Source organism: Plectrocnemia conspersa, unplaced genomic scaffold (assembly GCF_051122295.1).
Source record: "Plectrocnemia conspersa isolate PC_06_02 unplaced genomic scaffold, ASM5112229v1 ptg000001l, whole genome shotgun sequence".
NCBI lineage: Eukaryota > Metazoa > Arthropoda > Insecta > Trichoptera > Polycentropodidae > Plectrocnemia > Plectrocnemia conspersa.
This window is the reverse complement of record NW_028277165.1, coordinates 16119264-16147051: the sequence shown is the minus strand read 5'-3', so window position 1 is coordinate 16147051 and position 27788 is coordinate 16119264. Positions and strand designations below refer to the sequence as shown.

The 27788-nt window shown below is 31.7% G+C and overlaps 3 protein-coding genes and 1 long non-coding RNA gene across 14 annotated transcripts; 1 reads left to right on the top strand and 3 right to left on the bottom strand.

Annotated features, from left to right (window-relative positions):
- Positions 1-872: 872 nt before the first annotated feature.
- Positions 873-7984, top strand: SREBP (Sterol regulatory element binding protein). Its single transcript, XM_088192937.1, has 15 exons — positions 873-1037; positions 1555-2199; positions 2265-2521; positions 4019-4252; positions 4326-4506; positions 4574-4752; positions 4834-5015; positions 5077-5316; positions 5394-5589; positions 6440-6578; positions 6656-6797; positions 6862-7036; positions 7104-7256; positions 7323-7458; positions 7526-7984. The coding sequence occupies exons 1-15, from the start codon at positions 941-943 to the stop codon at positions 7735-7737; spliced, it is 3168 nt and encodes a 1055-aa protein (XP_088049063.1). The 5' UTR covers positions 873-940; the 3' UTR covers positions 7738-7984.
- A 2221-nt stretch (positions 7985-10205) lies between these two features.
- LOC148238994 (uncharacterized) lies at positions 10206-10839 on the bottom strand. The gene is made up of 2 exons (XR_015810794.1): positions 10692-10839; positions 10206-10376 (listed from the first exon to the last, which is right to left on the bottom strand). It is a non-coding gene; the product is annotated as an uncharacterized LOC148238994 (long non-coding RNA).
- Positions 10840-13071: 2232 nt separating this feature from the next.
- On the bottom strand, positions 13072-18548 carry LOC148238993 (uncharacterized). Of its 5 annotated transcripts, XM_088192995.1 has the most exons (6): positions 18398-18548; positions 16304-16329; positions 16162-16237; positions 16008-16078; positions 14816-15931; positions 13072-14730 (listed from the first exon to the last, which is right to left on the bottom strand). In XM_088192995.1, the coding sequence occupies exons 1-6, from the start codon at positions 18438-18440 to the stop codon at positions 14710-14712; spliced, it is 1353 nt and encodes a 450-aa protein (XP_088049121.1). In that variant the 5' UTR covers positions 18441-18548; the 3' UTR covers positions 13072-14709. The 5 variants fall into 5 exon arrangements, with proteins under 5 accessions (XP_088049121.1, XP_088049087.1, XP_088049112.1 ...); XM_088192961.1 differs by having other exon boundaries at positions 13072-15931; positions 18398-18533; XM_088192986.1 differs by lacking the exon at positions 18398-18548 and adding an exon at positions 17967-18013 and having other exon boundaries at positions 13072-15931.
- A 1363-nt stretch (positions 18549-19911) lies between these two features.
- LOC148238992 (uncharacterized) lies at positions 19912-26092 on the bottom strand. Of its 7 annotated transcripts, none has more exons than XM_088193112.1 (7): positions 26007-26092; positions 24518-24582; positions 24371-24446; positions 24224-24294; positions 24093-24147; positions 23892-24025; positions 20515-21351 (listed from the first exon to the last, which is right to left on the bottom strand). In XM_088193112.1, the coding sequence occupies exons 1-7, from the start codon at positions 26032-26034 to the stop codon at positions 21340-21342; spliced, it is 441 nt and encodes a 146-aa protein (XP_088049238.1). In that variant the 5' UTR covers positions 26035-26092; the 3' UTR covers positions 20515-21339. The 7 variants fall into 7 exon arrangements, with proteins under 7 accessions (XP_088049194.1, XP_088049210.1, XP_088049201.1 ...); XM_088193103.1 differs by lacking the exon at positions 26007-26092 and adding an exon at positions 25853-25921; XM_088193068.1 differs by having other exon boundaries at positions 19912-21351; positions 23892-24147.
- Between the last annotated feature and the right edge of the window lie 1696 nt (positions 26093-27788).

Sequence of the window (27788 nt, the reverse complement as noted above, 5' to 3'; positions counted from 1 at the left end):
GTAATCAATTACAATTACTTTTAAAAATGTAATAAGCTCACATTTTTCAATTTTCAAAATCAACAAAGAATTTTCTTTTACCGGAACAATGTCATGTATGTATGACAATTTATACAATACATACATGGAAAAAATTGCAAGCATAAAAATACGCACATTAAAAAACAAAAACGAAGTAATAGCAATGCATATAAATAAAATAATTTTACGAATAATATCATATAAATTTACATTTGACTACGCTACTAATCCTGAATCTACGCGAGCAATACATGCTTAATATGCAGTATAAGCCTTTAATAAGTGCGATTTATTATATAAATTTTATTAATAATCAAGTGTGTAATGGTATGTGCAATTTTATCGGGGTAATCGATCATCATGCAAAAAGTCATAAAATAGTGTAGTCATGCCGAGTAATTTATTCTGATACAAGGTACACAAATCAGAGAAGAAATCAAACGCGTTACTATAATATAAATTAAAATTAAAAATATGTTTTTTGCAAGTTTTAGGGTATACATAAAATTTTGAGTGCACCATAACTTTTGTAGTTTTAATTATATCGCCATGAGATTTTGTTCAAATTATTTTTGCCGATGGGAGGTGATGGATGGCAATTAGACATAGATTGAGCCGCTGCAGTAGTAGTTTTTTGTTCAAGGAAAACAAACATTTGTGGTCTGGTCACCTTAATTTAGATAACTGCGCATATGAACAATATTATAATATTAGTATATAAGTTTTTAATGTATTTTACGAACAAATAACCTTTTTTATTTGCGTATATAATACAAATATTTACAAGTCAACAAAGCATCGGTTATGGCCATTATTATGAATGCTTAGTTCCACATCACACCACCGTCATTAGTTTGTTGCTGTCACTGAATCGTCCAGAGTTCACAGTTTCCGTCTCGTAGCGTTTGCGATAAATGCAATGTCGTGGGGTAGGAACGACAACGGGACCGTCCCCGGAGGGGCGTGCTCCCCGCTGGCGCCGGATTTATGTCTCACCGACTACAGCAATCTTGGCGGTAAGACTCTTGCGTCATCCAACTAATTATTTGAACTCTTTTCCCTGTGACCCTAACAATTTCCACTTAGTACCACATTTTGAACCCAAAACTTTTTCTAACTATTCCATCACAATAGATGGTTCTATAGCTAACTGTAATTTGTCTTACACGATAGAAATAAACGATCCATGAGCTACAAGTCTTCAATAAGAATTTAAGCAGAAAAAAGCTTTACCTGCTTAAATTTTATTCTGATTTATATTCTGATTTGATTTGTATCACGAGTTTTTATATTTGAACAATGCAAATATATTACAACACTATTTTTATTTTCTGAAACTTGTTTTTGATCAAAATCTGGTCACTATATACCTAGTTTTAATGACACCCGTCAAACTGACAGATTTATGCCTGTAAATTTAGTGTTAAAAAATCATAAGAATTATATGGCTTCTGGTTCGGTACGAGGCAGATTGAACACATTCAATGAAAATATAATTTACCTCCATTGACACAATTATTTTATCACTTTTAGATATTCTGAACACCAGCGATAATGATTTGAGCAATCTGATACTATCGGGAGACGTGTTTGAATCAAATCTATACGAAGAACTCCCATACACGGAAATGATGGATTTCACCCTCGATAACACTACTGAAGAACGAAACCTATCTACGAAGAACGTCCCCAAAAATGAACCGATGCTGTTGCCTAAAAAAGAACCGTCGCAATTCCTTTTTCTCAATAACGGATTATTAAATCATCAAAATAACACATTCCAACCGGGCAAAAGAGCGGATCCGATCAAATCTGAATCCAACATAATTACCATCACTCCCGACATCAAAAGTCAACCGTTAATAATTCAACCGCAATATATTATGAATCACGAAATCTTAAGACCGGCTAAACCCCAAGGTCTGGCCAAGATCGCCCAAGGCCCCCCTCAAAAGAAACTTAAAAGTGCAATTTCGCCTCAACCGGAAATTTTCCAACCGACAATAGTGCAAAAGATAGACAAAGTTCAAATCAATCCAAATATAGTTCAACACCAGATTTTGATTTCTGATAAAAACGTATCGCCGTTGATCGTGCAAAATGGCGACAGACGAATCGCTCCCATGGTTTTACCGAGTCAACCTACAGTCATGTACACCACGGGACCGACGATCAAGAGTGAGTTTACCGTTTTAATACCGTTTTAATAGACATTTGATTTATAATTTAATTTATAATTTAAGGAATCACCAAAGTATCGCAGCCTAGTAATCAGACACAGCTGACTCAGCCTGTGCACACTTTCGTTAACACCGGTAATGGTCAAACGTTCTTGACTACTGGAATAGTCATAGATTCGGAGAAACTAGGGATAGCCGGCGTGCCCAAAGTGAAGGAAGTCAAGAGAAGCGCTCACAACGCAATCGAAAGACGATATCGTACAAGTATCAATGACAAAATTATCGAACTGAAAAACATGCTGGTCGGTTATGATGCTAAGGTAATAATAAATTTATTATTATATGCCAAAATTGATTTGCAAGATACCAAAACTATAAAAGAAAATTACCGTCACGATAGATGAGTGCTTTTTTTATTTCTATCTTGCCCGAGAGATTTTTATATAATTATAATTCCAATCAATCCTACATTTTTCCAATCTTACGGATGAATATTGTGATGATTAATTAAAATCGAGCTAGGTTGTACATATTAGGTACTGAAAGTTCTCTAATAATGAGCTACCTCAATAGAATATCTTATAAGTATTTAACAACCAAAAAATTAAAACAATATTAAGTTTTAAGCATAAAAATCCCCTACTACTTGAAAGCTCAACTACTTTTAAAAACTTCAACGTTTCTGCGAAGAATTAAAATTTGATATTTTCATTAACACATTGTTGTCGGGTGATTTCGGGCATTGTCTTAAGCCTGGCGCGGGCCATTTTTTAGCAGCCGCGGAATTAATCGGAAACGAAGAATTTCCGCGTTTTTTTTCGGAAACTCGCCATAACTTTTATACTATACAATATAAAATTATGAAATTTTAAACCCAGACTTACCATAAACAGTACTATCAAATGAAGAAGAAACATGGAGGTTGACAGTTTTATATTCACTGGAAACTTGCGTTTATTTTGCACATAAAAGTACTATAAAAATGTATGTAATAAAAAATCGAATTAAACACTAAATAAAACTAAAATATGGCACAATCTGTTTTTATGAATAGTTTTTCAACGTATGATATCTCTAAAAACACGTAGCTCTGTGTAGAGGTATGTCAAAAGATACATAGCTACACTTTTGGTCCAATTATCAATAATCAGATAAATTATCCAAACAAAATTCATCGTCAGATTTATTTTTATCGGGTGAAAACATTTCGGGGTGTAAAACTATTTTTAGACAACCGAACGACCGAACATTTACGCGTAACTGTAATGATGTCTTTTTTTTATAACAAGTCACAGATGTCGCAATGACTGTTGCTTGTTATCTACCCCAGGTCAAGTTTCATTGGAATTTGATTTGTTTTCTCACTCCCAACCATCCCTTCTTTTACATCAGGTAGAAAGTAATTCCTCGAAGTATCTTGAATAGAATTGAACATAATAGAAGATATTTGGGATAACAGGAATTGTTTATAGTTCGTTATTTAATTTTTTGTACGGAATAAAAATTCAATATCAAAATTAGTACAATACATTTGGTGGAAATGTAATAAATGCGACGACGAATAAAATAATGTCTTTACTAAATATCAAAGCAGTGACATCTAGCTGCTGACAACAAAAAAAAATGCAGTTCAAATTACACGGATAAACACGTGAGCCGACTTCTAGCAACAGACTACAAAAAACGGATTTTTACGGGTCCCGCAATCCAGCAGCAGTTCCGCAAAAACGGAAAAATCCGTGTCCCGACAACAATGTGTTAAATTCTTAATAATAAATATTTTACTGTAGACATTACATTCACTATTTTTTTTTAAGTTGAACAAATCGGCTATTTTACGTAAGACTATCGACCACATACGTCATCTACAAAATCAAAACACAAAGCTGAAACAAGAAAATATGCTGTTGAAAATGGCTAATCAAAACAACGGAGTCAAAGATCTTCTCATTAACACGGGCGATATCACTCCGCCAAGAAGTGACATATCCTCTCCGTCGTTTTCGCCGAACCACGACAGCGATTCGCCCTCATCCCCAGAACTTGCGAAGGTAAATCTAATTCGCTGTACTATATGTACGTATCTATTGTTAATATAATAATAAAATTTGTTTTTCTCTATAGCCGAACCAAAAATGCTACTCCGATCGTATCGTCGGAGGTATGGGCGATCACTCTCGATTGGCCATGTGCGCCTTCATGGTGGGTTTGTTGGCTTTTAATCCGTTCGGTTTCATGGTTTATAAAGTCTCTGAAACCAGCAACGATTACGTCACACGAAGAATTCTCAATACTGACGATGAAGGTTTTACTTTTATTATTATTATTTTTGAATCGTATAAAACTTTGCTTATTGTATTTTTTATGTTTAGAAACAACAAGCTTTCGATCTTGGTTGCCCATAGTTTTCCTTTGGTTTTGTAACATAATGATTTTCTTCGGATGTCTAATAAAACTACTGGTTTATGGCGATCCTGTCGTCGAAAGTCGGTCGGAAGAGACTAAAGATTTTTGGTATCACAGGAAAAAAGCTGATTGTTTTATTGAAAGAGTAAGTAATACAATTTTATATACATAGATTTCATGCCTGATTTTAAAACCTGAAGGTATACTAATTAAATTGCTATTATAGGGTGATTTGAATTCGGCAAAATCTGAACTGCTAAAATGTCTGAGCTCTGTGGGGCGACCTATTAGCAACGGACGTTTAACTTATTCGGTCGGATGTGTCTGGGGTGTTGTAAGGCAAATCATGCAAAGGACGCACCTGGGACGTTGGCTCGCCAGAAGAAGTGGCGATCTATGGAGCGATAGGTATTCTAGTCTTCGTTTACCGTGTACTAACTATCTTGTTAAACACGATTTAAATTTACAGCCCTTCTCGCCGTAAAAGTGTACATTGGGCATCGGAGCTCTCTTTCGTCTATAACCGACTTTCACAAATCGATCACATTCTTTTGGGAGATCACAGCAACGACGTGTCTTTGATAGCATTATTGGAAGCTCTAAACCTCGCAGAAGTGGCTGGTCCCTCTCTTCACCTAGCCAATGTAAACGTTATGATGGCCCTGGCGGTTAAAAATAAAACTAAACCTTTCCTGCATTGGCTGAGTGGGTATGTGTGTTTGAATAGTAAACATTTTTTCTATGTTAGTCATCCTATTGTAATTTTATCGTCAATACTAATTGTAGATATTACTTGAGTCTGGCGAAACAAGTTTGCTCCGAATTAAGGGGACCGATTCCGGTGCGTTTGCAATGGCTGTTTACAGTGTACGGTCAAAGATTCTTTGTAACGCAAAAGTGGAGTTACAACCAACACGATTCCATCCTTGGACTATTTAGCGAAGTGACTAACAAAGCAGACCCTCTCTGCTACGCCATGAGGGTATGTTTCAAAATATGTATGATACTTAAATTTATAAGTGATACCAAGAATCAATATCTGATTTATTCATGATTTCGTTACATACAGAAACATAGACAAATTTCGTCACATACATAGCCTTGGTCAAAATAATAAACATGTTATGTCTTAATTCAAGTTGACATGATTACAATATAAAAAACGATCATGGATTTTTATATAATTTATTTAAAGCATTTCAATTTACTTAAGCATACCCAATCTTATATTTTCCAAGTTTCCATCATGATTTTAGGTTGTAATATTCATGCGACCATTGCACATGAACATAATTTCTATCCTGCTGCTTTTATGTAACCTTAGAGAAACGCTTCTACTCCCATGTTTCGCTGTGAATACAAGATAATCTGCAAAATATGATTTGCTAGCTCTTTGATGTATATATATATACACATAGCACCAAGAATCCTAAATACTTAAATAAATTTATCAATATATGACAATTTAATTAAAGTAGCGACTTACGTAAACCTTTACAACTTCTGAATCCCACTTCCTTGCACATTAATTATGTTCTAATTTCTGATTCAGTCCATTCTAATCGAATAAAACTATATTAGGTCTTTGACCTACCCTCATATTTTTGTTATTAGTATTATTATCATGACATGGAATATCTAACTCATGACTTGTGTCATGCGAATCATGCGCAGAAAAATATATTTTCGTTCCAAAGGTTAAATTCTTAAATCAACATATATCATTTTCCACCTAGTCATGATATTTTTTGAACTTTGCATTATTTAAAAACTTGAATATGATTCTTTGTTCAATATGATTTTAGATAAAAATTAACTTGTGTTTTTTATAGGTATATCATTGTGACCTGTTAGAAAAAAGCTTACAAACCTTACTGTGCGCCGATTCTAGAACTTGTCACACACAAGACGTTCTACAAATGATTAGTCTCGTAACTGCTAACGTAACATCGGATACTTTAAGAGAATTAGGTCAGTTTCGCTCAAGACGTAAAGACAAAACTAATTTGTTACTTTTATCTGATGTGTATAATTTTTGTTTAAAATAGATTGTAACGATACTTACATGGAATGGTGGTCAAATGTGGTCAGTTATGCAGCACAGCGGTTACTTGGAGACGATTCAATGTTGAACTATATCCTCAATTCTTTACCAGAAGACTTACAGAACACCGATGATCCATTACCAAAGTAAGATATAGTTTTTTAATAGATATTTTATATCTATTAACGTTAATTATATTCATTATTTTAGAGCTATTCTGTACACAATTAATTGCCATAGAGCTATTAAGAAGCTGGAGATCGCTAAGGCTGCAAAATTAGACATAAATGGATTAAAAGTTCAAATGGCTTGTGACAAAGCGAGTTGCTTGTTAGCAGATACTTTAACTTATTACAGTTGTCGAAAGCCTTCATCTATCGTATTGGTAAATTTTTTTTTCAATGAATATTGATCAGTACAATATACAATACAGTTTATTTATATAATTTTAGTTATTCCAAGTTTTGTGTTGTGATTGGTTATTGGAGGCTCGGAGCGAAATGTGGGAGATTGTGTCCGATGGTAAGATCACTGCTACTCCTGTACAGATATCGGGTTTCCAGAGAGATTTAAATTCTTTGAAAAAAGTCTCGCAAAGCTTACCAGTACGTGTTATTATTAGACTATCATATATGTTTCTTCAACTTTAATCATTTTTTTGTGCTTTGCAGTGGGTTATGTCTCGTGTTATGGTACAATCGGCTGTTTTGAGAGTTACAGCCGGAGCTGAACCCGGTCGAACTCAGCAATTGTTAAACAGAAGTCTTTCTAGAATTAGAACACGAGTACCACTAATCTGCGGAAAAGGTTTTATATTATAAATTAATTGAATGTTGTATATTTTTTCCATTTATATTATGTTATCTTATTTTAGGCAAAGCCGATTGCGGGGGAGAGGTGGAGAAAGCTGAAGCATTGTATGTGGCATGTAAGCATTTGCCCGGTCCGTTGATTTCTTCTCCCGGTGAGAGAGCAGGAATGCTGGCCGAAGCCGCGAAGACTTTGGAGAGGTTAGGACATAAGAAAAGGTTACAAGATTGTTATCATTTAATGAAGAAGATCGGGTCGTCTTCAGCGACAAATTAAATGTTGAAGAAATTGACCTTCGTGTACAATATTATTTAGAGCTTTAAGATTCTCATCCTATTTATACAATATTTGCTAGTATTTTCTAAAAGTATAAAAAAAAATGTGAAGAAATCAATCATCACTTTAAATGGCATAAATTATTATTAGGTTAAATTATTGTGGTATAACATATTTTAAATATATTATAATTTAGGTACTATATTTTGTATATAATAATTATAATAAATGCTTACACATTTAACAATAATTGTCTTATTTATTTTTTAACAATTAGTGCTTATCAATTAAAAGGTAAAAGGTTCAATTTAATCTAATTTGAAAGATTGGAACTAATAATAGTAATTCAATTGCATCAGATTAAGATTTATCTCATATGAATGTGAAGTTGTAATCAATATATCTTGGTTCACCACTGCAAAATTTAAAGGCAAGTCCAATTTTGATGACATTTCCATAATTATTATTAGATAGATCAATATCTTATCATTAGATAACAAATATCGAATTTTTGTGTCAATATTATTGACATAATCAGCGCCTGTAAAAGGTTAATTGCTTTTGCATATCATGTTCGCGCTGGACCTTTTATTATTTATTGTAATATCAAAATCAAGTGACTAAGGTTTAACTTAAGTGAAAGAAACCACATTTGAACAACTTTATGCATATGTGTAGTATTTTCTGAATTTTTTTAATACATACGTTCATTGAATACAAATTATTGAGACATTCGTGTGGGGCTGACGTCTTTTGCAAAATTTAAATACTTAAAAGCTACAAAATTATTTAATAATTTAGGATTTGTTTATATCTGACTCATTTCCGGCAACTTGAAAATGTGCAGGCAAGCATCGTCAAATCACAATATAAAGGGCACTAAAGGCCGGCTTACACGCTACACACATTTTATATTACTTATTCTTTGCTCACTTTTACATAAAATTGGAATAGTAAAAAATAAGAAACACAAATACACATATACTATGTATGTTACAAAAAGCACAAAGTATGATATAATTATTATTAAATATTTTATACGAAAAGTCATGTAAAATATTTAATAATAGTTATATAAATGTACTATAAAGCTATAAATGACAAGTCTTTAAAACTAAATAATATTATAAAAAATAATATAAAACGACAGATGACAAAAGTTAAAAGAAAGTATTAAAATAGCCAATCATACTAATATAATATCGAGGCCGAGGGGGTGTGACTTTTCTGCCAAGATAGACGCCGGAAAGCTGGTAATAATTTATTCGATTAATTCATACATATACCAAAGCAAAATATTGGAGAGTTGTAAATTCTTTGTTCAGAGCGCTCGTGGAAAAGCTAGCGGAGAAATGATGTCCTCGGAATGGTCTTTAGAGGTCTCTTGTTGCTCGTCTGACTCACAGGGTTATCTCTAGTCACAGGACTGTCTCTAGAGCGTCATCCCGTCCTCAAACTTAACTGTATGGCTTCTGGTCACTTGATTGTGTCTCTGTCGATCATACGTCTATTCTTTCTTAGTGTTAGGCCTTAAAATGATTGGCTCAGATGTTCTCCGTCGAATTACAACAATGCAATTGTGTCGCTTGTGTAATCGATCAACGAAAAATGTTCGCGCCTCGAATAAATTAAATCTGCAAGATAAACACAGTCCGAGAGTCGATACTGCAAAGGGGTAACTGACAATAGCGTTTTTTTTCTGTCACCAGATGTCAAGATGCACAAAAGAGTATGGATTCTCTGGTCATTACAAGAGTACTAATGACATGATAAATGAGCGTACTTTGACACATTGTCTATGCATTCCTTTCTGTCTAAAAGGATTGTTTTTTCACTGGACATTACAAGGTAATAACTATGGTGGTCTGTTCAGTTTGAGGCTATCGTTTGAATATGTTGTTATCTTATTGTGGTTTAGCACCTTTATTTGAATAACGTAATTGTCAAGATATATTCTATTATGTCGTTAAGAATTTGTCTATGCATTTGGACTAAGACCTCCCACAATAAATTGAAATATGTAATACTATAAAACACACGGTCGATTTGAGGATAACAATATTTTTACCAAACGCTTTGCTTAATTTACGAGCAGTTGACCACTGCCCGTAAACTAAACACTGCTGCTTTACCACCAATTTTGAACTCATTCAGAGTTTATTTGCTTCTTTTCAATCTTAAACTTAATGACCCATTTTGAAACAAGATTAATAACAATACATATCAAAAATTCAGTTTATAATAATAGTAATAATGTGATAGTATTAAATAAAAATACATTTACAAATTCCAGTTAAGATTAATTAAAGATCTGCTAGGGTGTAATGACATACTTACTGTTACCTGTGGATTTATATTCAATTTTCTTATTTTTTAATTATGAATTAAATAATAACTACAATTGTCTGGGATAAATTAAAAATTGTAAAATGTAAAGGTTTCCAATATTTCATAATAAAAATATGTCATATATAAAAATAAATTTATTATATATTCATTATAATTGTTTTACTTCACATGTTGCTTTTCAATGATATCATTAATGGAGTTAAAATATTGTCCAAATGTGCAGATTTTTTAGATAATTGTTTAAAATTTTGTTCGACGGTCTTCATCTTATTGTCAATTATTTTAAACCTCTGTAAAAAATACAATATAGTTTAGAGGTTAAATAAAAAAAATAGTACCGCGATTTAATATACACTGAGAATTTTAAAATTCGTTAATGTACGATTAATTAAGGTGATCAGATTTTGAAAATAGCAAAGGATACCAAAAATAAAAATTCTCGCTTTGTTCGAAAAGAACAAAGGACAACATTTTTTAGAAGCTCGATCCTCCTCAAAGGAGGACGTCAAATCACCTTAGATTAATACATTTTCTTATGAAGTTTTATATACTATTGTAATTTTCAATATTGGGTGTTAAGTATATATAATATGGTTAATTCATACCTCGTTTACTTCTGCATATAAATTATTTTTTCTATCTTCATCTTCGCGACTAATAAGCGAATTATTAGTTGTAGTTATACTCATTTCTTACAAAAAAATAACGACTAAAACAATCAAGCAACTGTCAACCCTAAATAACGAGAGCTCGTTACATCGAATGCTTATTGCATTGCAAAGATTCTATGTAACGAGCTTATATTTAGTCAAATATAATATATATTTTTTATTTATTTATTAGAGATTATATTCCTATAAGCATACATGATATTTACACACATTTTTCAAATACGTAAATATATACAATATTTCAAATGAATTGTAAACATAAACTAGTGTTATTTAGTTTTAATCTTTCTCTTTGCCTCTTATGAAATTAATTAGGCAGTAATTTGTCTTCTAAAAGTTTTCTGTAAAAACACAATATAAAAATGCATTTAATGAAATACGATGAAATCTTCATGAAATCGAAATATTGAAAAATAAAACCAGACTGAACAACTTTTGCCTACCACTCCCCTAAAAAAAGCTTAAATTGTGGGTAGAGAGTATCCAAATATGCGGAAATGCATACATCTTGAGCATGTTGCATCAACGCCTTGGATCACAAAAATACAATGTTGCCTTTTAACCTTAAGAAGTACAAAGGCATGTTAATCATGCCAAAAATGCTTTTAATATTGCAGTCCAAAGGCATCTATGTCATGCCCAATTCATTTTAAATTTTCTGAAGCAATTTTAAATGGCTTGATGATAAAAATTTTAGTATTTTATTTCATTAGATACACAGATATTTTTTTATATATGTATATACAGCATTAAACTTAATAATGGGACAACCCTTAAAATGGCGTGTAGCTCTTTACAAGTCTTACCCAAAACTTTTAGTAGTAATTCTGAGAATTATACAAAGGAATTTGTCATTTTTAATTACTCACTTGAGTTTTAAAAATGGATTGTGACCGTTTTGTTCAATTGCGTTATTTCGGCCTTTATTTTTCGTTATAATTTATTTATTTAATAATTTATTTCGAATATTAAATAAACATTAAAAAAAAAATCAAAAATACACGAATTAAGTTGAGCTACAAGAACGAATATAATTTGCATTCGCATATTGCATATATCAAAAATTAGAAAACACATTAATTGTTCACGACACGCTGTCCAACATACTTTTAAAAGGTTCAATAAATGTGATTCTTACAAATCAAAGCCAAGAAATAGAAGAAAAACAAAAGACAGCTGCCCAAAACGATCGAATGTTGTTTCGCGAGTTCCTTGAAAATCGTTGAAAACCGTCTTCAAAGCTGGCTGCTAAAATATCTGCAAGTGGATGGCCATCATTCGCGGACGGTGAGAAGAAGACTCATGGTACGGTACTGGGAGGTTGGCTTTCAAAAGCACCGAGATTGGACATCTGAAGATTGCGCGAGTCATTTGGTCCGATGAATCTAACTTTGAGGTAATTTTGAACTAATATTGGTTAATATAAAAAAATATTAAAACCTAATTTATTGCAGTGGAAACGTTTCCAATGCGACGGCAATGGTATGATTTTATTGCTCTTGACGTGAATTTTTGACTTCTGAGAAGGGAAAATTGTTTTTTACGCTCTCATATTGTTCAAAATTCGGTTTAGATATTCTTCATTCGATTCTCACTTATTGTAAACCGTAAAATTGTTATAAAAAATCTTTATATGAACGCTAGATAACCGATCGTTTTCACAGCGACAGCACGATTGTATGGATCCCCTCGAATTTGAACAGAAAAATGCATGTCATTTAATGATATACATATTATGAATCTGATTGAACATAAAAATGATTTCAAATCCACTTAGTATGTTATTTTTGTTACAACAGTCGCCTTCACATCAAACCATGGACGAACTTCGAAAAAAAAAGAAAAACATCACTCACTGACGATTTAGTGGATTTATCTAAAACATAGTTTACAAGACCAGAATATGATTCTGATGTTGCTGACAAAAAGCTGGGCTATAAAATTAAATCGACGGAACTCCCGACCAAAAACATTACGCAGAAAAAACGACGTACTTTTCGAAGGCGAAATGAGCACGTTAACAAGGAAATGGGTTTGTTTTGTGCCAGACAGTTCACCTTGTTCATTCATCCCAGTTCATCGTCCAAAATATGTTATTAAAAAGTAAAAAGGTACATAGATTAAATACTAGAAATATTAATAATAGTTAGGTATAACGAGTACAGACGTAAATTATGTTCGAAGGTGTGAATTTGTATAATAATATTCCTAGGACAATCCGCCTAATGTTGCCTTGTATGTAGGATAAGCAGATTTTCTGTGTTAATGTAGGACATAATAATCTAAGATGTAGGATAATTTTTAAAATCAAGAATAAATAGAGAACACATTTATTATAAAAAAATAGTATTATTACATAAATGAATACAAAATAAAAGAAAAAATAAAGTTAACAGTGTGAGAATTGAAAATATGTACATATTAATTGTAATCTGTTTCCTGCTTGTACACAAACATTGAAAGTTCATTTTTAAAAATACCTGTTATTCGCTATTATATATAAGGTCGTTTTTTTCTTTTATTATTTATTGCTCTTTAATCACGAAAATAGCATTTTTCAAGTATGGTGTTTATTTTTAATATTTTTTTTATTTAGTTTTAAATTCGTCTTCAAAAAGCATAATGTGAAACGCAGAATTATTTTAAGAAATATGACTCCAATAATCGAAGCACTCTTAGTATAACTGGAAACAGTTAATAATAAGTTTACAATATTCAATTTCAGTAGAGTCAATTTTATTTGTTGTTTCCACGATGTTGAGACTTTTACAACCTCAGCTCTTAATACGAAACGATAGAGGATTTTTACCAAACTTTTCACCTTCTGTCACGAGTATCGTAGCAAGTGATCATTATTAATTAATTTGTTACCTCTTCACTATATTTATCACACATAGACACGAGCATCGCTATCATATCCGAGTCATCATGAATAAATGGTATTAGATTTTAAAACTTTTTTAAATTCAAAGACAATAGCATCACTATGAGTTTCAATATGTTTTGAAATCTATTGTTCAATATTTGCAAATATGTTTTGATAAATCCCCTCTGAATTTGAATGTTTTTCTGCATTTTTTACATTTAAAGTTTCGAGTAATGGTATGAGTTTTGATGTGATTTGAAACTGAACTTTTTCTTTTAAATTGTTTGTTACATTTTTCACATTCAAAGGCACGAGTGTCGGAATGTCTGCGAATATGTTGTATAAGTATATTCTTAAATTTAAACGTTTTTCCACATTTATCACATCCAAAGTTACGTGCTTTGTTATGAGTTTTCATATGTTGTGCAAGTGTGACCATATTTTTTAATGCTTTTCCACATTTTTCACATTCAAAGTTACGAGCATCACTATGAATATTTATATGATATGAAAGAACTTGATGAGATTTAAACGTTTTACCACATTTTTCACATTCAAAGTTACGAGCAACGCTGTGAATGTTCATATGATTTGAAAGATTTTGGTTGGTTTTAAATGTTTTACCACACATTTCACATTCAAAGCTTCGAGCTAAGCTATGAGTTTTCAAATGATATGAAAGGTATTGGTTAGTTTTAAATGTTTTATCGCATTTTGCACATTCAAAGTTACGGGTGTCGCTATGAGTGCTCACATGCTGTAAAAGTGTGTATTTAAAATTAAATGCTTTTCCACATTTGTCACATTCAAAATTACGAGCATTACTGTGAATTTTCATATGATGTAAAAGTTCACCATTAAATTTAAATGTTTTACCACATTTTTCACATTCAAAGTTCCGAGTATCGTTATGAGTTCTTATATGTATTGAAAGACAGTGACTAGTTTTAAATTTTTTGCAGCATTTTTCACATTCAAAGACACGAGTGTCGGAATGACTGCGAATATGTTGTATAAGTATATTCTTAAATTGAAATGTTTTTCCACATTTATCACATTCAAGGTTACGTGCTTTGTTATGAGTTTTCATATGTTGTGCAAGTGTGACTATATTTTTTAATGTTTTTCCACATTTATCACATTCAAGGTTACGTGCTTTGTTATGAGTTTTCATATGTTGTGCAAGTGTGACTATATTTTTTAATGCTTTTCCACATTTTTCACATTCAAAGTTACGAGCATCACTATGAATATTTATATGATATGAAAGAACTTGATGAGATTTAAATGTTTTACCACATTTTTCACATTCAAAGTTACGAGCAACGCTGTGAATGTTCATATGATGTGAAAGATTTTGGTTGGTTTTAAATGTTTTACCACACATTTCACATTCAAAGATTCGAGCTAAGCTATGAGTTTTCAAATGATATGAAAGGCATTGATTAGTTTTAAATGTTTTATCGCATTTTGTACATTCAAAGTTACGGGCGTCGCTATGAGTGCTCATATGCTGTAAAAGTGTGTTTTTAAAATTAAATGCTTTTCCACATTTGTCACATTCAAAATTACGAGCATTACTGTGAATTTTCATATGATGTAAAAGTTCACCATTAAATTTAAATGTTTTACCACATTTTTCACATTCAAAGTTCCGAGTATCGTAATGAGATTTTATATGTACTGAAAGACAGTTAATAGTTTTAAATTTTTTGCAGCATTTTTCACATTCAAAGTTCCGAGTATCGTTATGAGTTTTTATATGTATTGAAAGACAGTTTTTAGTTTTAAATTTTTTGCAGCATTTTTCACATTTAAAAACACGAGTGTCGGAATGACTGCGAATATGTTGTATAAGTATATTCTTAAATTTAAATGTTTTTCCACATTTATCACATCCAAAATTACGTGCTTTGCTATGAGTTTTCATATGTTGTGAAAGTGTAACCATATTTTTTAATGCTTTTCCACATTTGTCACATTCAAAATTACAAGCATTACTGTGAATTTTCATATGATGTAAAAGATCACCATTAAATTTAAATGTTTTACCACATTTTTCACATTCATAGTTCCGAGTATCATTATGAGTTTTTATATGTATTGAAAGACAGTGATTAGTTTTAAATTTTTTGCAGCATTTTTCACATTTAAAGTCACGAGTGTTGAAATGAGTGGGAATATGCCGTAAAAGTTTCTTTTGAGTTTCGAATGATTTACCACACTTGTTACAGTCAAATATACAAGAAACACTTTGCATATCAACAGCTTTTTTTTGGACACTGATGTATTTTTCGCTTTCAGATTTCTAAAATTAAAATTTAGTTTGTCAGATAAGTTGTAAATATTAAATACATAGAAATCATAGTCAATTTGACCATTACTTCTGTTGCCACCTGGATGTCCATGCTAATCTTATTAATATTATGAATAATATCTTTAACATCGTGCATCTCTGAAATCATAAAATAATCAAAAATATTAGTTAACATTTTTACAAAGTAATATTATAGTATACATTATTTAAACGTGTCTAACCAATTTCGAGCATGTCGTCTACATTTTCTACAAGTGCATCTTCACTGATGTCACTATATTCACGTTTTACGAGAAACTAGAAAAAAATAAAACACATTGTTGAAGATTAGAAATATAGTATTATACATTACGTTTCATTTACCTCAGCTGTACTTTCAATATCAGGTTCTGCAAAGATTTAAAAAATTATTAAGTTTTAATATTTAAAAGCTATAAAAAAAGCTCAACAATTTAAAGGACATGCGACATGAATATCACTCCACATGCCACCATAACAGTGTCAAAACGTTAATCAATAGAAAAAATCTTGTTCTTCATTTTAGGAACAATTTAAATGCAATCTGAATTACATGGATCTTGTTGCTACAATGATTTCTAATGTAAGGATTTCTGACGAAGTTACCCTTCATACACTCAGAGACACATGTGATGTTTTTCTACAGGGGTTTAACTCTCTTAGTCTCAGCTATTTTTAAGCGGTATATGCCAAAAACATTACAGCTCTTTTAATGAAAAAAACAATTCTTATTTATTATAATGTAAGATACCTAGACATTTTTACTTATTTAACAATATTTTCTGGCTTTCATGTGATACATAAAAGTGAGAATCATATCACTCTGTAGGTGCTTAAGGAAGTAAAACTTTCAATATACATTTAAATTGTGTTAGTGTCTAGATCAGTGGTTCTTAACCTTTTCGAAATCATGGTGCACTTTTGATCATGGGAAAGTGGCGGTGCACCAGAATTAAGAGGTCGAAAAAAATATGTGGACATAATTGTTATTACATATTTAAAACAAATAATAGTTACATACAATTTTTCCCTAGAAACAATTTTATATTTATACACATTTTATTAAAAATATTTGTTATTTGAAGTTGCTCTTTGGGTGGCAAATCTAAGGGGGGCATTTCCCCCCTTTGTTTACCCAAAATGGCCCTGCTTAACATAATGGAATTTATATGATCAATCAAAAATCAATTAATGTGATACCTGAGCTTGTTGGCTTTTGCAGATATCAGAAATATTAGGTCGAATATTTGATATAGCTACCCTCAATTCTTCGTCTAAGTTCGTAAGCCTTTCTCGTCTTTTAGTTTTCATTGTTTTAAGGGTCCCGGAGACGATCAATCACGATTGTCAATCGTTACGTGATTGACGGTTTCGAATGATTGAGCAATTGACGAGTCAATCGCTATGACTCATTCGGTTTGTTGCGCCGTTGAAGGAAGTCGTATCGAATCTGTCAAATTTTTCTGATACAATCCCGAGAAATCTGGGACGGTTGATAACCCTGCTTTTAGTACCTACGGTCTGTCAAGATGATTTCGAACGCAGATATGGCATTTCTTGCAATTAATTTTGCGCTTTCTACTAAGAAAAAAATTAAAAGGAATCAGACGTTGGTACAAATCGAGGTACCGCTTTACTCAAAAGCATTTGCAAACAATTCTACAAGAAACTGAGCCCGATGATTATAAAAAAATTCTTCGAATGGACTGCTTATCAAATGGATATCAACCATCCCGGATATCCCGGGATTGTATCAGAAAATTTTGACAGATTCGATACGACTTCCTTCGACGGTGCAACAAACTGAATGAGTCATAGCGATTGACGCAGTGTCAATTGCTCCATCATTTGAAACCGTCAATCACGTAACGATTGATAACCGCGATTGATCGTCTCCGGGACCCTTTAGAAAATACTGAGAAACACCGCGATTGAGTCGTTAACACACTGCGCAGTACGAGTACGTGCGAATGCAAAAAAGAACAAACAGGCTTGGCGAAAAACAGACCTCATACGCTAGTGAGATGGTCAGTTTTTAACACACATGCGTTCGATTCGTATAAATCGAAATCACATTAACTCTTTCGTCGACTTCGGTTTTTACTATTTAGCGGATTTTTTCGTTTTTATCAATTTTTTACGGTGCACTTGTAATAAGCTCACGATGCACTGGTTAAGAACCACTGACGTAGATAGTTTTGCCCCATGTTATAATAAGAGTAAATTAAACGAATTGACGTAATACCGGTTTTGAATAAATTTGGAAACAGCATTGTAATAAATTAGCGTCAACGTCAAAACACAAGCATTATCAGACAATAAGTCATAATAATTAAAGTCAACGAAATTTGATGTGACGCTTTCCAAGATGTAGAAATTGAACAAATCCAGTATTTTCAAAAGAAATGCTATTATTAAAAGAATGGATTGATATAATACCAGTTTTAAAAAATTGTGAACCCGCCACTCCAACGTTTGACATTTCAACTGCGGCAAAATCATATATGATATTTGGCCCAAATATTAAATAATGTTGGGCAGGGTATGTAAATGGGGGAATTAAGAAATACAGTAATTCCCCGACTTAAGCTACCCCGATTTACGCGAGCTCGGAGTTACGTGGATTTTAAAATTTAAAAAAAAACATTGGATATTGTCTGGAGGAAGCTTTACCTATTTTTTTTAAAATGAGACAGAAATTACGCCAGAAACTAATAATGTCACGTATGTGATAGAAGTTGTCGATCTTGCCAGGTAGTTAGATTTGGAAGTTGACGGTGATAATGTTGAAGAGTTGCTGGAGTCGCATAGTCAGGTGCTCACAAATGACGAACTTATAGAGATGTGTGAGCAAAACTACATTGAGGAATCTGACCCTTCAGACCCAGCTTCGCCACAAAAACAGATGACAATTGCAAGCTTGAGAGAAGGTCTCAGCTCTTTTAAAATGGCTTAAAAAACTTAAAAAGCATAGACCTTAACGAAGAGCAAATTACAATCGCAAAACAAGAAATAAAAAAATTTAGCACGCTACGAAGAAATTCTGCGAGAAAAAAATATGACATTGTGTCATCAGACGAATTTGTTAGATTTTATGAAAGCATTGAAATAACTTTTTCATGTAACTCAATTATTTTTGTATAAATAACTGCAATTCTATTAAATATTTTTCTATAAAAAACAGTGTTTTTGTTAGTCTTTGGTCCCAATTAAACAAAACTCGTATGTATTTATAAGCAAATTTGTACCCCAACTTACGCAATTTTCGTCGGTCTCACTTATTATTGTACTCGAAAATTCCATCAAAATTGCTTGAGATGAATTAAAGTCGAAACAGAAACTTTTCTAAATATTTTGCGAATACATTATTAAGCAAAAGATTTTCGCACTCAATCAACATAAGTATAGCTACGTGTTATCATTTGCGTGCATCAATACCCCTGTAGTGTTAAATATTTTATTGGAGTTTCATTAATATTGCATTGCGTATCATCCTTGTTACTACACCACCCCCCTGATCTTCGAGAGGTGTGCATGTTGCCTCAGTTGCAGCCTTGGCCCTCGGTTCCCCTCAGGGCTGAGCTCTTTGGCCCTGCTTGCGTTACTCTGCTATGCTTTGTTCATCAGTAGTGCCTTGCGCCCTACCTCAGACGGCCAGCCTGAGAGATCACTTCACCTCAAGGGCTTAGGCTTTAACCTCAATAGTGGTCCCTCGCTCTTCGAATACAATCCAATGATAGATGAGTTCCTGCACACTTGACGCAAGTAGAAGCGACTGCATTTACTGCAGCACGACCGAACGAACAACTGGCAACGATGTAGCTTTTTTATTTTGACGGTTACCTTTTGATATAAAAGCTGATTTTAATTATAAATTAATTCATTGTGATCTATTTTTTAAATTAATCGAAAAGAGCGGCATCGACAGCTTAGTTTTCTTATTTATTAATTAATTTATGTTATGAACGTCGAAATTTAAAGAGAGCAGCTATCTCTATTCTATATTATTTTGACTTCTTCTGCCATCAATTCAGAGTTTAATTTGCGTATTATAACTCCAAGTGGCAAGTTGCTTATTTTGGAAAATAGTGTATTTGCTTCCATATATGTATAAGTATGTTTGTTAATTTACGGTTGTCTTCTGCCGAGTTAATTAAGTAGAAGTCTTCAGATATGGTGTTCAAAAATACAGATTCGATTTTATCTTATCCTTAGCAATTAGTTTCTCAGCTTGTGACTAGTGTTTAGATAACTCTACTTGCAAATAAAAAAAATCATCTTTTTTTAGCTAATGAGTTTTGTATTTAGAATATCATAGGTATGACATGTATCTTAGCTGTTTTTTATAAACGATAAATTTAGATTGTGAAAACACTCTGTGTATAGTTTTAGGGATACAGGATTCGGGCAGTTTTCTTTATAAACACGATACATAGTTGCAATTGAGAGATCAGAAGCTAGATATTTCTGACTTACTGGTTTCCTGCAATAATGACTCTCATAGTTTAGAAATGACATAATATGTTTTTTGGCTGAAGTAACATCGTCTACAGTTCTTTTGTTTTTGGGTGGTTGTCGTCCTCTATTGTCAGGAGGTACGACTCCACTCGGAGAGGCTTTTTTCTTTTCCATAACAATATTAACGAATCCTTTAGTTTCTCCGAGGGTTCTACAAAAGCATTCTTTACAAATGGGCTTCTCTTCGTTGTTAACATTTAGTTTATATGCACAGTAAACGTCTCTATTTATTGATCGACTGTCAGTTTTTTGCGTCTTTTTAGGTAATATTGTAACTAAGCTGGCTACGTACATAGCTCTGTTGTCTCTGCTTCCTAATTTCCAATATTCATCAAAGCAATGCTTCCTATGAGTTTCAGAAAATCTTTCGTTACATTTCAACCTACACGAACTAAGTGTCTTCATTTGTCTTTCAGGAACTTCTTCACCATTTTCTGTTTTATAGCTTTGACCAGTATTTCTCATCATCTTGCAATCTTCTCTCTCCTTCCTTGACCTTCCTTTTTGCTTTTTTGGCCTTTCATAGTATTCTTTATCATTTACTTGTGATTGTGCGCTATTTCCCATAGATGTAATAAGAAAACTTTCATTATCTGATGCGTTTATTTGTTCTGAAGTGTTAATCTGAACTGTTATATTTTCAGTAACGTCATCAGGGATATATATGTCGACCTCAGATGAATTATTGTAAGGATTTGTTTCGTTTTTAAAATAATCAATATTAAAATTACTTGAAATGTTAAACATGGAATTATTTTTTGATGGGCCACTTTCAAGGATGGCGCATTTGTTGTCATTGTCGAAATTTTCTAGGATGTCTATGGATAATTCAAAGTTTGGATCAGCCATGTTATTATTGGAACCTACATATAAATCTGAAAAGAGTAAAAAAATAATATAATCAATACACTGAATGCAAAGTATCTCCTCTTAATTTAGTAAAAAGCGTATATATAATAAGTGTAATGAATTATCTTATTTGAAAATAAAATATAAACAGTGGGTGACAATGTAATGGTCAAGAGTGTTATAGGGCTAACTCTGTTTCACATATCATTTTATCTCATTAGATGCGTAACAGCCATTATAATCACAGATGATACATCTGCTTATCAATTTTATTACTTATGAAGTAAGATGGCAATAACTTGGTAACTCGAAATATCCTGTTAAATATTTTTTTTAATAACTGGATAAGAGTTGTTCTGTTTATTATTTCAAATAAATAATTGTTATTAATTTGACAGGTCCTTTATCTGATTTTATAACTAAAATAATATAGAGTTTAACTAAATATATCGTATTATAAAAGTATACCGTCCATCATGAGGGTTGTTTAAAAATTCACTAGTTTATCAAGATGATCAATTCATAACATAGAGCGCGAAAAACGGATAGTTTAAAATTTCATGCATATCGAGTTCTCAATTTATTCATGCCCGCCTCAGATACATGATAACAATGCTCAGGAAATTGTGATAATTTATTAATATTTAAAAGATCTAAGAACCTGTTTTTTCTGAAGAATTAAACAATTAAAATCCTTCAGATTGTATCCTTGCATTTTTTTTCTGCTAAAATACAATAAAATATCAGACAATGGAACACGTTTACCAATTACTCCCTTTTTGATTAGAGCTCTGACTAGTAAATGCTCATTATTTCATCATGGTTGATACCTGTATGTTTAAGGAGTGGTTCATTTTATTTTGGAAATATTGCGAAATGTGATTTGGACGTAGAAGAGATTGATATTAAGGGGAAAAAAAGTAGAGGTAAATCTCTGGCGTCATGCTGACCCAATGCGCCATGATGACTTTTACACAAATATCTAAAGCATTTCATTCACATATATACACATAAATATCAGCTCAAACATGCTTATGCGTATTACAGATATATTCAAAATATTCAGTAAAATAAAAGATTTAAAAAAAATAGTAGTGGCACACACCTAAAAAATATGTGTACCATCCCACATAATTTGTTCCAACTACTCGTAGCTATCGCCGAAAACATCTTTGTGTTCATCTCTGAATCGCCAAGCATCGATAATCTTGATTTATTAAAACACGTTTTCTATGCATTCATAACCATTTCTTTCACCCTTGTGTAAATTTCATGTTAAATTACTTTTTCAATTGGAATTATTTCATTACATAACTCATTTTGGCAACATTTTCTATAAAATTACCATTAAACTAGCTGATGGGATCCAAGGATTTGACGTTCGGAAAGATTTTTTTGATCAATTTAACTAAAAATATGTCATCCTTGCAAACGTCGAAATAAAAATCAACTTTTAAACCAAAACATCCTTATACATGTATTATATATAGGTACATTAATAATAAGTACTTAGGTGCTTAAGTTTATATGTAAATCATACAATTATAGTGAACTGTATAATAATTCATCATTAGTTGTAAATCACCAAAGTATCATATTATATACCATGTATAAAACTGTATCAACACTTACACTCGTGTTTAAAATAAAATTATTTTTGTGTTGTGGTATTCAATAATAAAATGTAACGGTACTGAGTGCATATCAATTATATTATTTTTTTATTAAATTCAATAAAAACTTCAAAAGTTATTTGAATTTCACAAATATCTCGAGTAATATTCATATGATTTGAAAGTATTAGATTATTTCTAAATATTTTACCATATTTTTCACACTCAGTTATGATTGTCGAGATGTGTGCGAATATGTTGCGCTAAATGTCCTTTAAATTTGAAAGCTTTTCCACATTTTTCACATTCAAAGTTGCGAGCATCATTATGAATTTTCATATGCTGTGAAAGTATTACTCTACTTTTTAATCTCTTTCCACAATTTTTGCATTCAAAGTTCAGGGCATCGTTATGAGTTTTTGTATGCACTGAAAGTGCCTTTTTAGTTTTAAATGTTTTGCCACATTTTTCACATTCAAAGTTACGAGCATGATAATGAGTTTGCATATGCTGTGAAAGTGTGATTATATTCTTTAATGTTTTTCCGCATATGTCACATTCAAGGTTACGAGCATCACTATGAATAATCATATGATATGAAAGCGATTGTTTAGTTTTAAATGTTTTACCACATCTTTCACATTCAATGCTACGAGCAACGCTATGACTCTTAATACGACATAAAATATTATTATCACTATAAGTTTGTATGTGCACTAAAAGTGATTTTTTAGTCTTAAATTTTCTACCACATTTTTCACATTCAATGTTACGATTAAAGCTATGACTATTCATATGACCTGAAAATTTATAATCATTATGAGTTTTTATATGTAATGAAATTGTTTTTTTAGTCTTAAATGTTTTACCACATTTTTCACATTCAAAGTTACGAGCATCGCTATGAGTTTTCATATGATTTAAAAGATAACAATTAACTTTAAATTTTTTACCACATATTTCGCATTCAAAGTTTCGAATGTCAATATGAATGCGTTTATGTTGCGACAAATCTCCTTTAAATTTAAATGCTTTTTTACATTTTTCACATGCAAAGGTACGAGCATAACTATGAGTTTTCTTATGCCTGGAAAGTCTGCTTTTAAATTTGAATGTTTTATGACATATGTTACAGTCAAATTTAAAAGAATCACCATGCATATCAACAGCTTCTTTTTGAACTCTGGGGCAATTTTCTCTTTCTGGTTTCTAAAATAAAATTTTATTTATTAGATAAATTATAAATATTAAGATAAATAGAAATCTAAATCAATTTGAACATTACCTTCGTTGCCACTTGGACGTCCACGTCAATCGTATTAATTTTAAGTATATTATCTTTAACATCGTGCATCTCTGAAATCATATAATAAGCAATAATTAAAGTACTCAAGTAAAAATTAATAGTATACAATATTTGAATACATATAACCTATTTCAAACATGTCATTTACATCTTCTATATGTGTATCTTCATTACTGTCAATATATTCGCATTTAACAGGAAACTACAACGAAAAAAATACACACTTTAAGATCATAAATATCTTAATAGTGTAATATATTATATTTAATTTACCTTATCTTTACATTTAATTGCATTAACAGGATCAAATGTTTCTTTTTCATTTTCAATATCAGGGTCTGTAAAGACGAAGCTTAATATTTAAAAGGCACATTTTTTTAATGAAGTATAAAAAATACTTTATATTTAATTTTAGGTCCAATGTAAATACATGTTTAGCCCTATAATGCGCACTGGTGCATATATTAATCATTACAATATTTCGTCAATAACTTTGTATTAAAAAGTCTCAAATTAGTGGTAATTCGTTAATGAAACATTTACTCGACTGGTATAATTGTGCCGTAACCTCAAAATTTGATAAGTTTGTGACTAGTATCTTTAGAGGAACATTCAAGTGATTTCGTACTGTTTAGTTTTGAAATAAGTTATTCCGTGTAATTAAGGTGCATATTTTTTTATGGTTATAATTATTGAATAGTGAATCAAATTAAGAAATAGTTTTATATTAATATGTATTATTATTTCTATTATATCGCAAATAGTGTGCGATTTATATATGAATTTTACAGTTTACCTACAAATTTTTTGTTATAATTTATGATAATTAGTAATTTTTGATGCTCCTTTTGTATAAAAACAAGCGACAGGAGATAAATATGAACAATCTGGAGAGTGATGCTTATTATGACTTAATTGAAAACATACACACTGATGGAAAAGTTGAATTAGAAGATAACATTGATGAAGAAGGTGTTCCTGTTACGGGGGAACTTTTAGAATAGTATTATGCAAAAAATAATATTACAAAAATTACACTTTTTGTATCACCCGTTGTAAATTTAACTGAAGAAAACAATTCAGTTAAAAACACCATATGATATTATTAAAATATTTGTTTGATGATAATTTTTTGGAAAAAAATTCAAAGAGAGTATTTGATATAGTGTTTCAAAAAATTTATCCAAGCCATTTGATTTTTTCAAAACTGACCTAATGAAATATTCAGGAATTTGTATTTTATCATCTGTGGTACTATTCATTTTATCAGTACACATGATAAATTACATAAACTACGTCCTGTTATAGTTAGTTTTGTCGAATTATCGACAATACTAATGAAAGAAATGCTCTCAATAGAAGAACAAAATGTGCTGCAGAAATGCGCCATCATATGAAGCAATACTTTCAGGAGTAATAGATTTTTGTTATAAATTTTTAATTTATACTTAACCGTAAACTTGTAAAAAAAATTTTTTTCATAATTTCTACTAATATTTTGCACATATATATTTATTTTAACTAAAAAATTGCTCATTGTAGGGTTCAATTATTTTTTACATTTGAATTGCATGATTTTTTCCTATTCTGATTTATGATAGCACTTACAAGTAATTTGTACTGAAAAGTAAGATGGAGACATGCAACTGTCACACCTTTGTACACTCGAAGACAATTTGAAACTATCAATATATATGAACTATATTTGAATTGTATCAATATAAATGATATCATGAATAAATAAATTTGATTGACAAAATACCAGTTTTGATAATATGTGGTAGCTCCATTGCAAGAGCGTTGACAGACGTCAAATCATAACCAACAAGCTGATTTGATATTTGGTCCAAATATGACGTAATTTTGAGCAGGTAGTGAAAATTTTATTATTTATTGTAAATCTGTCGTTGCAACATGACAGGCGTTATCCCAATGCACTATAACGGGAGGAACACAATTAACAACTACTGTTAAAGATAACATATTATTATAATCAATCGCAGATGATTGGTCATTAGCAACCCTTTCGGAGCCTGAAGGAAATATAGCAAATGGTGAAATCAATCTTGCAGACAAAAGCAATTCAGTAACCCCAAGCAGACCAACCACCCTGATCGCAGTTATTTATATATAAAAATCCGACGAATCCTCGGCAACATGCTAAATTAAATAGGGAATTTTCCATAATCACGAACTGCCGGTGAGTAGTTTACCAAATAAGACTAGTATGGACATAGAACAAACGCCAACGCGACAAAATGAAAATTGTACTGTGGAGCAAAATATATTCGACAGGTAAACAGTAAACGCCCAGGTCGCCCAGAGGTCGCCCAGAACACCAACCCTAAAAGGGGCGTCACTTACTTTAAATAGGGGGGGTGACATTTACTCCGAATGAAGGCGCACCAATATCTCATATCGATATCTCTTTAAAAAAAGTCGGAGATGGTATTTGAACAAAATTTTCCAGCAGTAGCAATATGCACTGAAGTCCGATTTTTCAATCAACGGTTCTGGGGAAAATATACCAGCTTTCAAGTGTCATTGATTCAGTTACAAGTGAATTATTATCGATTTTTGCGATCAGCGATGTAAATATCATCCGGTTTTGATTTATTATTAACTACTTCCCGATTACAGCATTTTTTTAGAAATGACTCAAAAACTTCTTGCACGGATCCACCCTTTTCTGTGCAGTGGTATAAAAATATGCAACCGTTATAAAACATTTAAAAATATTCATAAAAATTTAATTTTCAACAAAAAATAATTTTCTTGAGAAAGTCTTCAAAAAAATTGAGAATTCACAAAATTAAAATTCAAAGAAGGGGTTAACCCTTAGACCGCCGACCGGTAAATTCTTAATTACTCACTGTACGCCATGCGTTTTTAGCGATATCATTTTTTGGCTACTTATTCTGTTTAATGAACACTCAAATTAGCAATTTCTTTAAGATTTTGAATTTCGATATATGCGATAGACCAGACTGGTATTGTTAGTTGTGATTCTGTACTGCAGATTAAGAAGACAAAAGTAATTTCCATTTCAATAAGAGATAAGTAAGGAACGTTTTGCTTATGTTTTAGCAAATATATAACACATTCTAGCCGCTGAAAATATATAACGATGATAATTTAAATAAGCAATATATAAAATAATTGTTACATAAAACGAATTCTTAGTGCATAACTAATGGATTGATTAGGTGTGAGCGAGCATTGGTCAGAACAGTGAACACCCCAGGAATAACTCTCTGCAACGAAGCCTTTTCCGAAGATTTACTCTACATAAATGAACAAACAATTCGTTTTTTGGAACGAAGTATTTATTTAAATACACATACATATCTCTTAAGATAATTTTCTGTTTAAATCACACTCATATATAACTACCCTAGTAACAAAGATACTGATCGAGGGGCGTTCGTGTGTACCACCGCCGAAGAAGAATCGGGGAAACTGATGCTTCGCCTCGGCATTGCCATTCGTTGCTCCATGTATGTCAACTGTATGTTATTGTTATTATGAGAAGTTTTATTTTTAC